The sequence below is a fragment of the Zootoca vivipara genome, chromosome 8, assembly GCF_963506605.1.
Source record: "Zootoca vivipara chromosome 8, rZooViv1.1, whole genome shotgun sequence".
Classification (NCBI taxonomy): domain Eukaryota; kingdom Metazoa; phylum Chordata; class Lepidosauria; order Squamata; family Lacertidae; genus Zootoca; species Zootoca vivipara.
In genome coordinates, this window is record NC_083283.1 from 25846774 (window position 1) to 25859385 (window position 12612).

Here is a 12612-nt window from a genome sequence, read left to right on the forward strand (position 1 = left end):
AGTCATCAGCCCAGGCTCAGAAGCTACCCAAAGCCAGATCCAAAGAGCAGCCAGCAAGCAAAATGAAGAGCTGGACTAAATCCCACCATCAACTATTTAAATATGACATACACAAAGACTTGCAAGTTTTATTTCAAACATCTGTCTTTTGTTGAATATAGGCTGCGTTTGCCAACCCATTCTGATACACTATGCTGTTAAGGCTTTATGAAGGCATTCTGAAATAACAGGAATTGATTTGGGAACTCACAGACAGTCATTTTTGTGGATCATCACTACCCAGTCTGCCATTGCTTTTGTTAGCCATGGATTACCATGACCCATTTTGCTGTGGTGTGCTACTTGTTTTCCCATAGCAACACACATGGAGACCAAACTACTTGTCTGAAGGACCTAGTCAGGGGCATACCCAGGGGTTGGCTAGGTTGGCCCCTGCCAAGGGCAAAGGCCCAGGAAGACACAAAAATTGTGCCTCTCCACTCTGGCTCCAGGTGGCTAGGAGTTCGCCTGCCCATCGGCAGGCTCCCTGGGCCGCTCCCCTGCTGCTCTGGCCAGCCACATCTCTTTGCCAAGGGTGCAAGGGAGGGAAAGGGGGCACAAGGGAGCTTAGGTACATCTCTGGGCCTAGTACAACCTTGTGTCCTCCAGATGTTGTTGAACAACAGCTCCCATCACCTTTGGGTCAGCATGGTGGAACAGTATTTGTACCACCAAATATTCATGCTACATAGTACTTTTTCTGAGATATACTTTTCACTTCACTGCCAGTTTATTACTGGCTTAACTGGCTGTGGCAAATCTACTACCAAGGCACAGTCCAAGAAGTTCTCCTGAACTGTACTCAGAACTCTATGGAACTGATAAATGTTACATTCCACATCTCTAGAAGGACCAATGGGATTAGATAGATAGGAAAGAATGGATATAATATGCACTGCTAGTCTTGCATTTTAGCAGATGTTTATCAGACAACGAACACTAGGAATTACCAACTCAATCACTTAATCTAGCATACCATGTATTAAAGGTGCAGGCTCTGAAAGAAATTTCAGGGGCTCAATAAAACCAACCTCAAAAACTCTTCCCTAATTCGAATTTTGATCCAAGCTGGAGTGGACTGCTCACCTCCCAACCACTCTCCTCCATCCCCAGCCTCTCTTCAAGCACACTACCCTGCTCTGGGATCTAGTGGATCAAAGCTGCTGCACTCAGTCCCTGTGGAGGGATGTAAAGTGGCTACAGGGGGAAATTTGGGGATTTAGATGAGGAGTGGAATCTGCCCTTGGAGTGAGCCCCCATCAACCTCTCCCCATGGGACCTCTCCATCAGGGTTTACTGGGGTTGGATGAAGAGATTATAAGAGCAAAGTAGGTCAAGGGAGAGGTCAAGTCTCACATTCTTAAACCAATTTCAGTTTCCAAACAGTTCTCACATAAGAGTGTGTTTGAATCATTTTATTTCAAGGTTTCAAGAGTATGACAGTAGCCAAATGGCCAATTCTCATGAGCCCTTAATCAACTTTCATTTACAGGAGTATTTAAAAAAATGGGTGACACAAGTTCATCGCCTGATCGTTATATGCACATCTAAGTGAAAGGCTGCCAAAAACCTCTGATACACTTTTGAGATAGGACATAAATTTGAAGAACCTCAATTTACCAAGATTCTTGGAAAACGTGAATACAATTTTCTGATTAAAGTTTTCCCAAAAGATATGCACCTTCATCCAGTGACTCCATGGCACCCATGAGGTTTTCTGATGCCATGGAACTCTTCACAAACAAGTGGTGCAAGCTGCATCCTCTTTGGTGATAAGACAGGGATGGCACAGAAAGAACACTCTTGGGCAGAAAATGGGACTCCCATCCACTACTGACATATAAACGTGAGAAAGTACATTGGATTGCCATATTTCAGCCATATAATGCAATGGTGGATGCTAAACAAAGGACAGGCATGCTGATACATCAGTAAGTTAATATGTCAGCAAGTATAACTGTAAAGGTAAACCATTAAGGCTAGAGTTCCAAACAGGCACAGCTATTAAAATACACAAATTAGTCAAAATACTAGAGTTTGCTCTAGGATCAATCCAATTTTACAGGCAAGAAGTCTCTATTAAACTGCTGAAAAGTGCTTCTCTCCAACAATTGGCTGCCAAATGCAACATGAATTGGGAATAAAGTTGCTTTACAAAAACAATTCAAATCTAATACCTGGACCATTTAGTTAGGAAACTTGTTCATAAAAATTAAGAGATCCAGATTCTAAACAAGAACATTTAGTTTTGCTTTCTTATTTTCTCTCTCTTTCAGAAAACTTACCACAGGGCATTCCAACCCTCAGGTGGCATCTTGCCACCCCTTGTTCTGAAAAGTAGGTTTGGAAGCCAGAGGGTTTATTTTTAATACTCTATTTGCTGCATTCTTCAAGTATATGCAGGGAGCTGAATACAGTTTGAGGTAGCCAGTTTGAAAAATACATGCGGCATGATCCTTCCATGTGTGGGTGAAACACCAACACATGAAGGGATCGCCAGAAGGAATAACAGAGCCCTATATTACATGGGCACTCAGCACACCAGGCCATTGTGGGAATATGCTGCACTTCATCAAGGAATACAAGCTCCAGACTTTAATGGAGTGCAGGAAGTGAGCTAAATGAGATGGGGGGGCATGCACAGGGGCAGGGAGGAATGGGGATGGGAGATGGGAGAAGAAACTAGCCATCTTGTAACTCTGCAGCACCAAGATCCCTCTCCGTGTACATGGATGGTAGAGGAAGCAATCTAAGAGGCTGTCATATACCAACTACTGAATTTGGGATCTTCAGGCTGTTTGTTTCCTTACTGCAAGTTGTACAAGGGAGTTGCCGGGGGGGGGGGGAGTCCCTGAAATGTAATAGTTGTACAAAAGAGCAAGTATATAGCTATAGCTGCCCAAATTCCAATTCTACACCACTGCGAAAGATACAGAACTCCTCCCTTTCCTTCCATCCTCACATGGTTATCACTTCAGGCCCATCTTGTAATGGGGAGCCAACCAGTAGCCCAGCAGGAATTCCCTATATGAGATCATATATCTACTACAAAATTCCGAGTAATAATTGACATTGTTAATAATGCCAATAAAATTAATTTTTTAAAACACCAATACTGAAGGCAGAGTTAGTGGAGAGGAGATAACCATACCATCAGGCAGAGTGAGGTTGCAGTCTTAGGTGGCAGATTTGGGGGGGGGGGAGACAGGACAATAGTGGCAGCCCCCACCTGCTCTTCTGAAGGCACCCACCTGTTCCCCTCTGTTGAAGAACTCCTTATTGCCCTCAGATGCTCGGAAGGAAACTGTTCTATTCTCAATGTCGAAGTAAGTGTCAACTGCTAGTCAAGTTGGCCCCTGTGCATGAAGTGCAGCTGGTCTTGTCCTCAGACAGAAAATTGTCTTGGTCTGGTGGTGGTGTGTGGGTTCTCCCAGCCTACATACTGCTCCTTTTTGCTAACTTATGAAGTACCTTAACTAGTGAGAGAGTCATACTTCAGTGGAAGTACCCTGTTTCTCATATTTTAAGACATACCCATAAAATAAGCCATAGCAGGATTTTTAAGCATTCAAGGAATATAAGCCATACCCCGAAAATAAGACATAGTGATAGGCGCAGCAGCAATGCCGGACGCGGCAGGAGGAGGAGGAAAAAAATAAGACATCCCTTGAAAATAAGCCATAGTGTGTTTTTTTGAGGAAAAAATAAATATAAGACATGTCTTATAATATGAGAAACACGGTATGCTTGAGGAAGGTCTTTGCTTGAGGAAGGTCTTTGTTTCAGTTCCCGGCAACTGCAGGGAAGACCAGGAAATATATCTGTCTGAAATTCCTGGAGAGATGCTGTCAATCAGCACAGATAATACTAACTTGCCATGTGGCAGCTTCTTATGTTCTCCCAGTTTCATCCAACTGTGAATGTAGCGTACGATGCCCTGGGAGAGGCATCACTTGTGCAGCAGGCTAAATGTGTGGTTAGAGGAGCCACAGGGGCAGAACTTTTTGTGTGGCTCTCTACTCATGTGGGAGCAACCACAGAAGAGGTGGCAACCACACTGAGCATTAATAACAAGTCTTATATTTAGGGAAACCTTGATTGGACAAAACTCTGGCTTCATATAAATTGCGAGCTGTAACGCTTTTGTGATAATTATGTATCTCATGGGATCCTCAAAGTAGGTTGGTTCTCTCATTTGCTCATACCGAATTATGATCTCATTCTATAAAAGAAAATGTTTCATTGGCTTGTTTCCTTATGACTCTCCTACTCCACTTTATTAGCAGACTGGACTCCTGCATTGCTGCGCTCACCCCTGCCCTGGGTGTCCAAGCCAAAAAGAGAATTAAGTAAGTTGAGGTTGTGAAAAAGAATATAAAACCAGGAAGAATTAGGCAACAGGCTAAACTTACAAAGGTAAATGTTTTAAAAGAAAAAACAAAACAGACCAACTAAGTGGCTGCCAAATCTGCCTTTTGAGGTGCAGTTGTGCCTGCTGAGCAGCGCACAATTACTTAATTCGATTTTTTCATATAAAACTACTACCATGGCAACACAAATTATCAAAGTTATTGCATGGTGACACTGGCCCCTCTCCAAAGCAACCCATGTGTAATGCACATGGAATTTTAGGCTAATTTTTAAACAGCCCCTTTAAGAAGGAGGCATCTTCTCTAAAGGACGCAGGTGGCGCTGTGGGTTAAACCACAGAACCTAAGGCTTGCTGATCAGAAGGTCAGCGGTTCGAATCCCCGCGACGGGGTGAGCTCCCATTGCTCGGTCCCAGCTCATGCCAACCTAGCAGTTCGAAAGCACGTCAACGTGCAAGTAGATAAATAGGTACCGCTCCAAGCGGGAAGGTAAATGGCATTTCCGTGTGCTGCTCTGGTTCACCAGAAGCGGATTTGTCATGCTGGCCACATGACCTGGAAGCTGTACGCCGGCTCCCTCGGCCAATAACGCGAGATGAGCACCGACTGGACCTAATAATGGTCAGGGGTCCCTTTACCTATCTTCTCTAATAAAAACTAAACAACCATTTTAAACAAAGATGTCAAATATTATGCTCCGTAATATGTCAGTGTGGTTTTTAAATGTTATGTTTGGAGGGAAAGTGCAAGGTGCATTGCCTGTTTTTGAATCCTTTTGCAAACTTTAAAAAAAAATCAGCTAGGATGCAGTGGTTTGATGCTTGCTGGGGTTCCACAGTGAGAACATCAGTAATGGTGCCATGCTTCTCCAAATTATAGCTTGTCCATCACTACTCATTTTCTCCTGCAATGTTGAGTGTGCTATTGGTCACATTCTTGGTTCAAGTGAGGCTTAAGATGGTGTTCCATGCAAACCGTGTGTGCAACACAGAATATTCCCGTGTTGCTTGGTGGATACGTTAATGCGGAAATGACTCCCCGAATGTAAAGTATATGAAAACCATTGGATGAATGTGGAAAAATCACTATCTATCTGCAACCGTTCTAGCAAATAGCGTAAGTTTGAAGAAGATGGAAAAGAAGAGAGGGGCTGCTGTCAAATAGAGAGTCTGGGTCGATTACTATAGATTCTCAATTTTCTATAATATATATAGAAAATTAGCAGATGACATAAAACAAAAAGGCTGAAAGTATTAGGAGCCAATTGCACTCACAAGAAATGTTAGAATACAGGAAAGTCTGGGTTAGAGAGATGAAGGAAAGTGGGGCAATACATACCATTTTTAGCATATCATGCAATTTAGGGTCCATTGGCTGCTGCATTTAAATATCAGTATCAACCACCAGATGGCATTGCTTATTTCCTTGTAATTTATATGGAAGGAATGGTTTACAAATGATAAAGGTTATACTTTACAGTACATTGAAGAAAGTTAATACACAATTAATAATATTAAAAGAGAACAATGTATTAGTAAAACATTACTGGGTCTTCAGATCATGTTTTCTATCTATCTGTTTTGGAGTACTAATGAAGACCATTTTAAGGATGCATTTCTATATATTCTTACTTAGGTACAAGTGCCATTGAACTCGACATTTTTATGCTAAGATAGTTTTACCCCATCATAGGCCATAGAATTTAACTTACTGTCAGAAGCCCAGGCAAACTGGAAAAACTTATCTTTTAGATAAACAAGGCTTTTATCTTTTAGAAGCCAAGCTATCAATGCTGATGCCTGAAAAATTCGACAATAAGATAGCCACCACAAGAAAGGCTCTGTTTCAAGCAGCTACCCACCTAACTTCCAAAAGTTGAAGCACCAGGAGAAGGACCGTAGATGAAAATCATAACTAGAGGGTAGTTTAATATGGGAACAGCTTGTTCTCCAGATTCTCTGTCCCTGGACCAGTCAAAGTATATCAAGTGCACCACAACAGCACTTCACACTAGTCATATTACAGGTTGTGTAAGGAGGTTGGGAATTAATTGCTGAATAACCACAATATACGGTACTTGCCGCACCACCCCAGTCAGTCACAGGTAGTAAAGATGAGAAAGTACAAGAAAGAGAGGGAGATACTAAAGGATTGGTTCTGAAAAGTGAAGGACAATGGCGTTTCCAGAGCCAGAGTTGCAGTTGGACTATGGGAGATTGTGGGAAAGTAACTGCATTTCAGTCTAACATGCCCCACAATATTGTTTAGAGATTAAAATGGGGTAATTGCATGTATTTATTTATAGATTGAGACACAGCAATAAAAAACTAACTTTAAAGGACGGTTTACAAAAACAGCATTAAACAATTCTAGCATTCGGTATCATTAATGCAGTCAAGTCCTTCGTTTTCTCAGTTTAGATTGAAGCTGGTTGGAACCAAAACACGTCAAAATGAGGTATTTGCTAAGGAAGAATGGGATAAATTCAGAATAGGTATGAATTGTGGCTAACGTCGTGTGTACACCACTTCCCAAACCAGTGGTGGGAACGCACTGGATGCAATGGGATTGTGTACACAGCCTATGTCAGAAGATGCTATAAGCTTGGGAAAGTAAAAAAGATCTTTGCTTAGCACTAAAATACATCAGTATATTGACCAGACATGCGTCCCTGAGGAGGGTGTATACCACAAACAAGGCACCACCACAACAACAACAAAAGCCCTCTTTCTCATCACTGCTGGCTACACCTCAGATGCCAGGAGGCCATACAAAGATGGTAGCTGTGCATGGATGGATTGATGGAGAGTAGATGTAGCCTTAGGTACTCAACTCCCACGTCACATTGAGGTTTCAAAGGTAAGCTAAGCACCAGCGCTTTGAATTGTGCTTGGAAATGGACTGGGGACCAGTGGAGCTCCTTAAGCACTGGCAAGATGTCTCTGGCAGCTTTGCAGGTACATTACGTGTGGTCTTCAAAGGCAGCCCCACATACAATGCATTGCAATAATCTAGCCTGGAGGTTAGCAGAACAAGGATAACCATGGAAAGGCTCTCTGTATCCAGGAAGGGTCTCAGAGGGTGAAAGGCACTTTGTGCCACAGGCGACATTTGGGCCTATGATAGCAAAGCAGATTTGCTGAGGATCCCCAAGCTGTGTACCTGCTGCTCCTTTGACGGGAATGACCTGCATCCAGGACAAGTTGAATTTAGATATACATAGACCCAAACCCCACCTGGACACCACAGTGCCTAGGCCTGAGCCTGCATCTTGAGCAAAAATGCAAACTGTGAGCAATATGGCAGAGCAAATTTTCAAGAATGAACTTACATAAAAGAATCCCAGGGGTCCCGATATATACGGCATTTTCATTCCCAAGAGGTACTTGACTTGTGAAGTCACGACGTGCGTAGCTGCTCCCGTCGTCATTGCGCTTATCACCGGCTCCGTGAGCAAGAAGGTGGCACTGCCCAAATGCAGTACAAACATTGCTACCTGAGAAACCAAAGATATACTAACATGTGAATAGGGGTACCAAGGCTAATGCGATTACATGTGAATAGGGGTACTAAGGCTAATGCAAGGAAAAGATACGCCCACCCTTTAAACATAAAAGGGACAAGATAGCACCACAAACTAATCAAACAGTGAAGTTGTTTTTTTAATTATGCATTGCATACCATGAATAAACTTTCATGCATTCATTATATGTTATCTCTCTCCTATCACTGGTTTACCAGGCTCTGGGTTGAGATTAGCTATAATAACAGCTGGTTCTGCCAATGTGTATTTAGTACGGTGACTTTTCTGAAGCATTGGCTTGAATGTTGTTGTTTTTTCAGTTACTCCAATATATAGGCACAATAAGCTGTGCAGAAGAAGAAGAAGAGAAGAGTTTGGATTTGATATCCCGCTTTATCACTACCCTAAGGAGTCTCAAAGCGGCTAACAATCTCCTTTCCCTTCCTCCCCCATAACAAACACTCTGTGAGGTGAGTGGGGCTGAGAGACTTCAGAGAAGTGTGACTGGCCCAAGGTCACCCAGCAGCTGCATGTGGAGGAGCGGAGACACGAACCCGGTTCCCCAGATTACGAATCTACCGCTCTTAACCACTACACCACACTGGCTCTCTGCAGGGCTTGGGGGGGAATTAAGCCACAAAAGTCAGGCTGAAGCTACTTTAAAAAAGCCATTCCATTCATACCATTCTCTGTACAGTGTCTGACAGATTTAAAGTCACAAATGGGCAGGATTTCAGGCCCCACAGGTTTAAATGGGAAGAGATATGCCTCTCAACCGCGTTTCTATTCCTTTGAGATGTACACTGCCTGGTCTAAGACAGAACTAAACAGGCAAAATGAAGTTGTTATGTCCTCAGCTTTGTACCGACACCAAAATCTTTGAGGGCTATCTGAGAACAGTTTTCTGTTTCCTCCTGGTACACGCAGTTTTGTACCCATTACTTGGTTTGAGAACTGTATCACAAAATTCAAAGACTAGCTGTGTTTTGGTTTGTGTTGGTTTAAGAAGTGTGCATTGCAAACTGTCTCCTGCTCACTTCTTAATCTGTGACTCTCCTCTTATTCCATAGCTGCTAAGGTTTCTCAGGTGTCTTTGGTAAGAAACTTTGTAAAACTTTTCAGAAAATCAATGCATACAATGTCAACTGGATCACCTCTAGCTATCTGTTTGTTGACACTTTCAAATAACTTCCAGAGTCCTGGATACTCCTTCAGATATATGTATGTATGTATGTATGTATTTTTTTAAAAAAAAAACTCCCTGCACAAAGGAAACTAAATCAGGGATAAGGGTTCTAGCCAAGCCTCATTCCTGACATGCCTGTTTTCTGTATGTAACTATGCCAGTTCCCACAGGGATTGTTTCATAATGAAAGCCCTCACAATCAGTCAGGTGCAATGAAACATGGTTACTGTCTCATCTACTGTTTTGTCATAACTAGGCTGTGGGCACTGCTAAGGAACAACCTCATGTGGTGTGAAACTAAGCAGGATATTGACACCCATGTTCCCAAAATGGCCTTGTGAAATAAAATTAAGTTGCTACCTTGACAGGGGTTGAGCTCAGAGCAGATCCATAATGGAGCCAGAGGGCAAAACTCAGGTTTTTCAGTAGGGCTCAGCAGTATGCAGTCAATGGCTCAAGGTTTTTGAGTGGAACTTTGGGCGAAAGACATCTATTCATATAAAAGTGTGTCGCTTGAAAAATGGCTAAACAGATGAAAACCACCCTTTCCTTTGTTTTTTGAACATGTCTACAAAGAAACAAGAAACGGCCATTGCTTTTCCTAAGGGAATGGCAACTCCAACTGGAGAAGCCCTCCTAGGAGATGTGGAGTGTTGTTATGGAAACCATGAACCTGTTTTCTAGCCACCATCTGGTTTGTATGATTCAACTCAGGGCCGTCTTAAGCATATCTGGCGCCCTGGCACGACGGATCCCTCCAGCGCCCCCCCTCCCCATTTCCCAGCGCGGCGGGCAGGCAGGCGGGCACAGCGCGACGCCCCCCTGGTGGCCCGGCGGGCGCAGCGCCCTGCACCACCCAGCCTGGTCGTAGGGCCGGCCCTGATTCAACTTGACCCACTGGCCTCTCCAGTTTTCTCTTTCCTTAGTAGGTGCACCTGTGCCCCCTTCACATACTGACAGTACCAGAGAGCAAGCACGAATCCGCTGCCACTCCCCAAAAATACAACAAAGTTGAAGAACACTGTGACATTGAATCATAAAAAATCTTTGCCACAGTCACTGGTTTACTTCAATGGCCAAGAAACTAACTCTCAAAGGCATTCCTAACTGAAACCATCACCAGGATGATAAAATTTGTGCAATTTATGGTAGGTACATTGATGCTGTTTTCTGATCACAGCCAGGATATCCTGAAGAATAAACACTTCCAACGTCTATTATTTAGAGTATAACGGCTAATTGGATTTTCAATTTTATTGAACTATTAGCCTGAACAACATATCCTGCTGCAAATAGCTTCAGAGAATGTATGCTGAATAAAGACAAACTTGCTTTTACTGGCCCAGTCTTTTTGCCTTACATTGACTGTGCTGAACATGCCTTGTTTTGCTTTTCTTTAACTGTGGCAAAGACTTTTTTAAAAAAACTTTTCTATCTGTGTTCTTAAATTTGTTCTGCAGTTAATTACTTGTTGCATTGCAATCTAGACAACTTTTTTGTACCCCAAGTCATTCAGCACCGTCAATGAAGTCTTGCTCCTGACCTACTTTTACGTACTTATTTCAATTACAGTTTCACTAGTCTAGTGATTGGAACAAAACTTGTGTCTATTTTCAGCGTCCTGTAGTGACTAGAAGTCGCAGCTCATAACTTTCATCACTGTAAAAACAATCAAAGTTTGAATGTTAAAATTGGGGCTGATTTGAATGCTTCAGATACATGGATTAATGCACTTATGCTTTCATTTTTGTGTGTGTAACATGCAAAAAGGCAATCCATAAATCTCTTCCGGAGACTGACATGTGAGCTCATGTAATTCTCTATGAGGGAGCTATGGAAGCGGTTTACACAAGAAACAGTTTCTACACTGGAAACCACCACCACCACCACCCCTGCTATACTGCAACTAATAGCGGAATGAATATTCCAAATGGGAAAACAGTGCAGATAGATCTCAAAATGCAGGATGAAATGTGTATACAAACAAACCCTCTTTGACCAAGAAGACCGAGGGACATAAAGACATGCACATTTCATCCTGCATTTTGAGATCGGAAGGTGACAGTCCTCTGTTTTTACAAGCATGCCATATTTATCAACATAGCTGCCAAGTCTCCCACTGAAAAATGCGGGATCAGCAGCGGCGTGGCACCGGAAGTCGCTTCTACGCTTGTCCAGACATGCGTAGAAGTGGCTTCCGCTGCCGCTCTGCCCGATTTCCAGTGCCCAGACATGGGCAGAGCGGCACCCGAAATGGAACCTCCCTGGCAGGTAGGAAATCCGGGGAATTTCCGGGATTTTTTTCTATTCAGGATAACAGCGGGAAACAGATTAAAATCCAGGGGTTTCCCACGAAAAACGGGAGACTTGGCAGCTATGTTTATCAAGGAGATGTATATGGACATGTATCGAGGAGATGTATATGGTCTTTATTGCAGTTGATTTAACATATCATTGTAGCAATGGTAGGCAGCAGCCTTCCACACAATGGCTTCCCTGAATATGTGGGGCAATCAGCAAGACCACAGCCTAGCCAGGATAGTATAGAGGCAAACGTGTCGAAGGAGAGTGCAATGAGGGATACAGCCCATAACATGATAAATGGGTGCGCACAAAAGTATAATTATATTCATCAGCCCTCTAGAGTGGAGCCACTGGCCACAGTCCAACACAATAGTTGCCAAAGCCCCTTGAAATTAAGCATGGTTAACTCTGTTGAACTGCAGGCATCTCACAGCAATATGTAGCCAAAGGTGAAACCACTTTAGCACGGCTACAGCCACAGAAAGGGAAAGATTGTGAAATAAAAAGGAACAAGTCCAAGGACAAATGGACATGGGAAACGCACAATGTCCTTCCAACATCAGCAGTGTGAAATAGAAATGATTTGTTAAGATGAATATCTGGCCAAGAGCCATCTTGAAAAGGAAAGGGCAGGGCTAATTATTTGAAAATATGCTATATTCTACTAGGGCGTTGACAAGCCTGTTCAATAACATTGGTCTTTGAATGGACCTACCTAAGATATGCTCTTAAATTGACACTACTTAATGAGGGTCAGGAGATAAGATAGAAGTCACATCTTGGACACTACTGTTATCTGGGTGGAGACAATTTGGGCTGTGTTAAAGGATGCACAGAATTGCATCATTCTATCAGCTCTCTTTCCAGCAGCAAGTTCCTTTAAATATATTTAAAGGAATGCAACTGGATCAGTCGGAAGGAATCAAATGTTTATACCATAATAATGTTTCTTAGTCTTTAAGGAGTCACAAGACACTCGTCTGATTTTGCTGCATCAGGCTAGCATGGCCATCCCTCTGGAAATAAATTAGGAATGTGGTACTAGTGGGTGGGTGGGTGTTTTCTTGTGCCATTTGCCCAAACTAGGGACATTTATGATACCTTTATGTTTTGCCAAACAAGTCAGACGGGAACTTTGCAAGGGTTCCATTGATCTCCTGCATTCCAAATAGTTTGGCCCTTGGAGAGGA

General features: G+C 42.9%; 1 protein-coding gene across 1 annotated transcript in view; it reads right to left on the reverse strand.

Annotated features, from left to right (window-relative positions):
* Nucleotides 1-12612, reverse strand: part of SLC26A7 (solute carrier family 26 member 7) — a 75731-nt gene that overhangs the window by 42106 nt on the left and 21013 nt on the right. The window contains exon 4 of the mRNA XM_035125263.2: nucleotides 7741-7905. Coding sequence (XP_034981154.1) covers nucleotides 7741-7905 — 165 coding nt within the window. The remainder of the gene's footprint in view (nucleotides 1-7740; nucleotides 7906-12612) is intronic.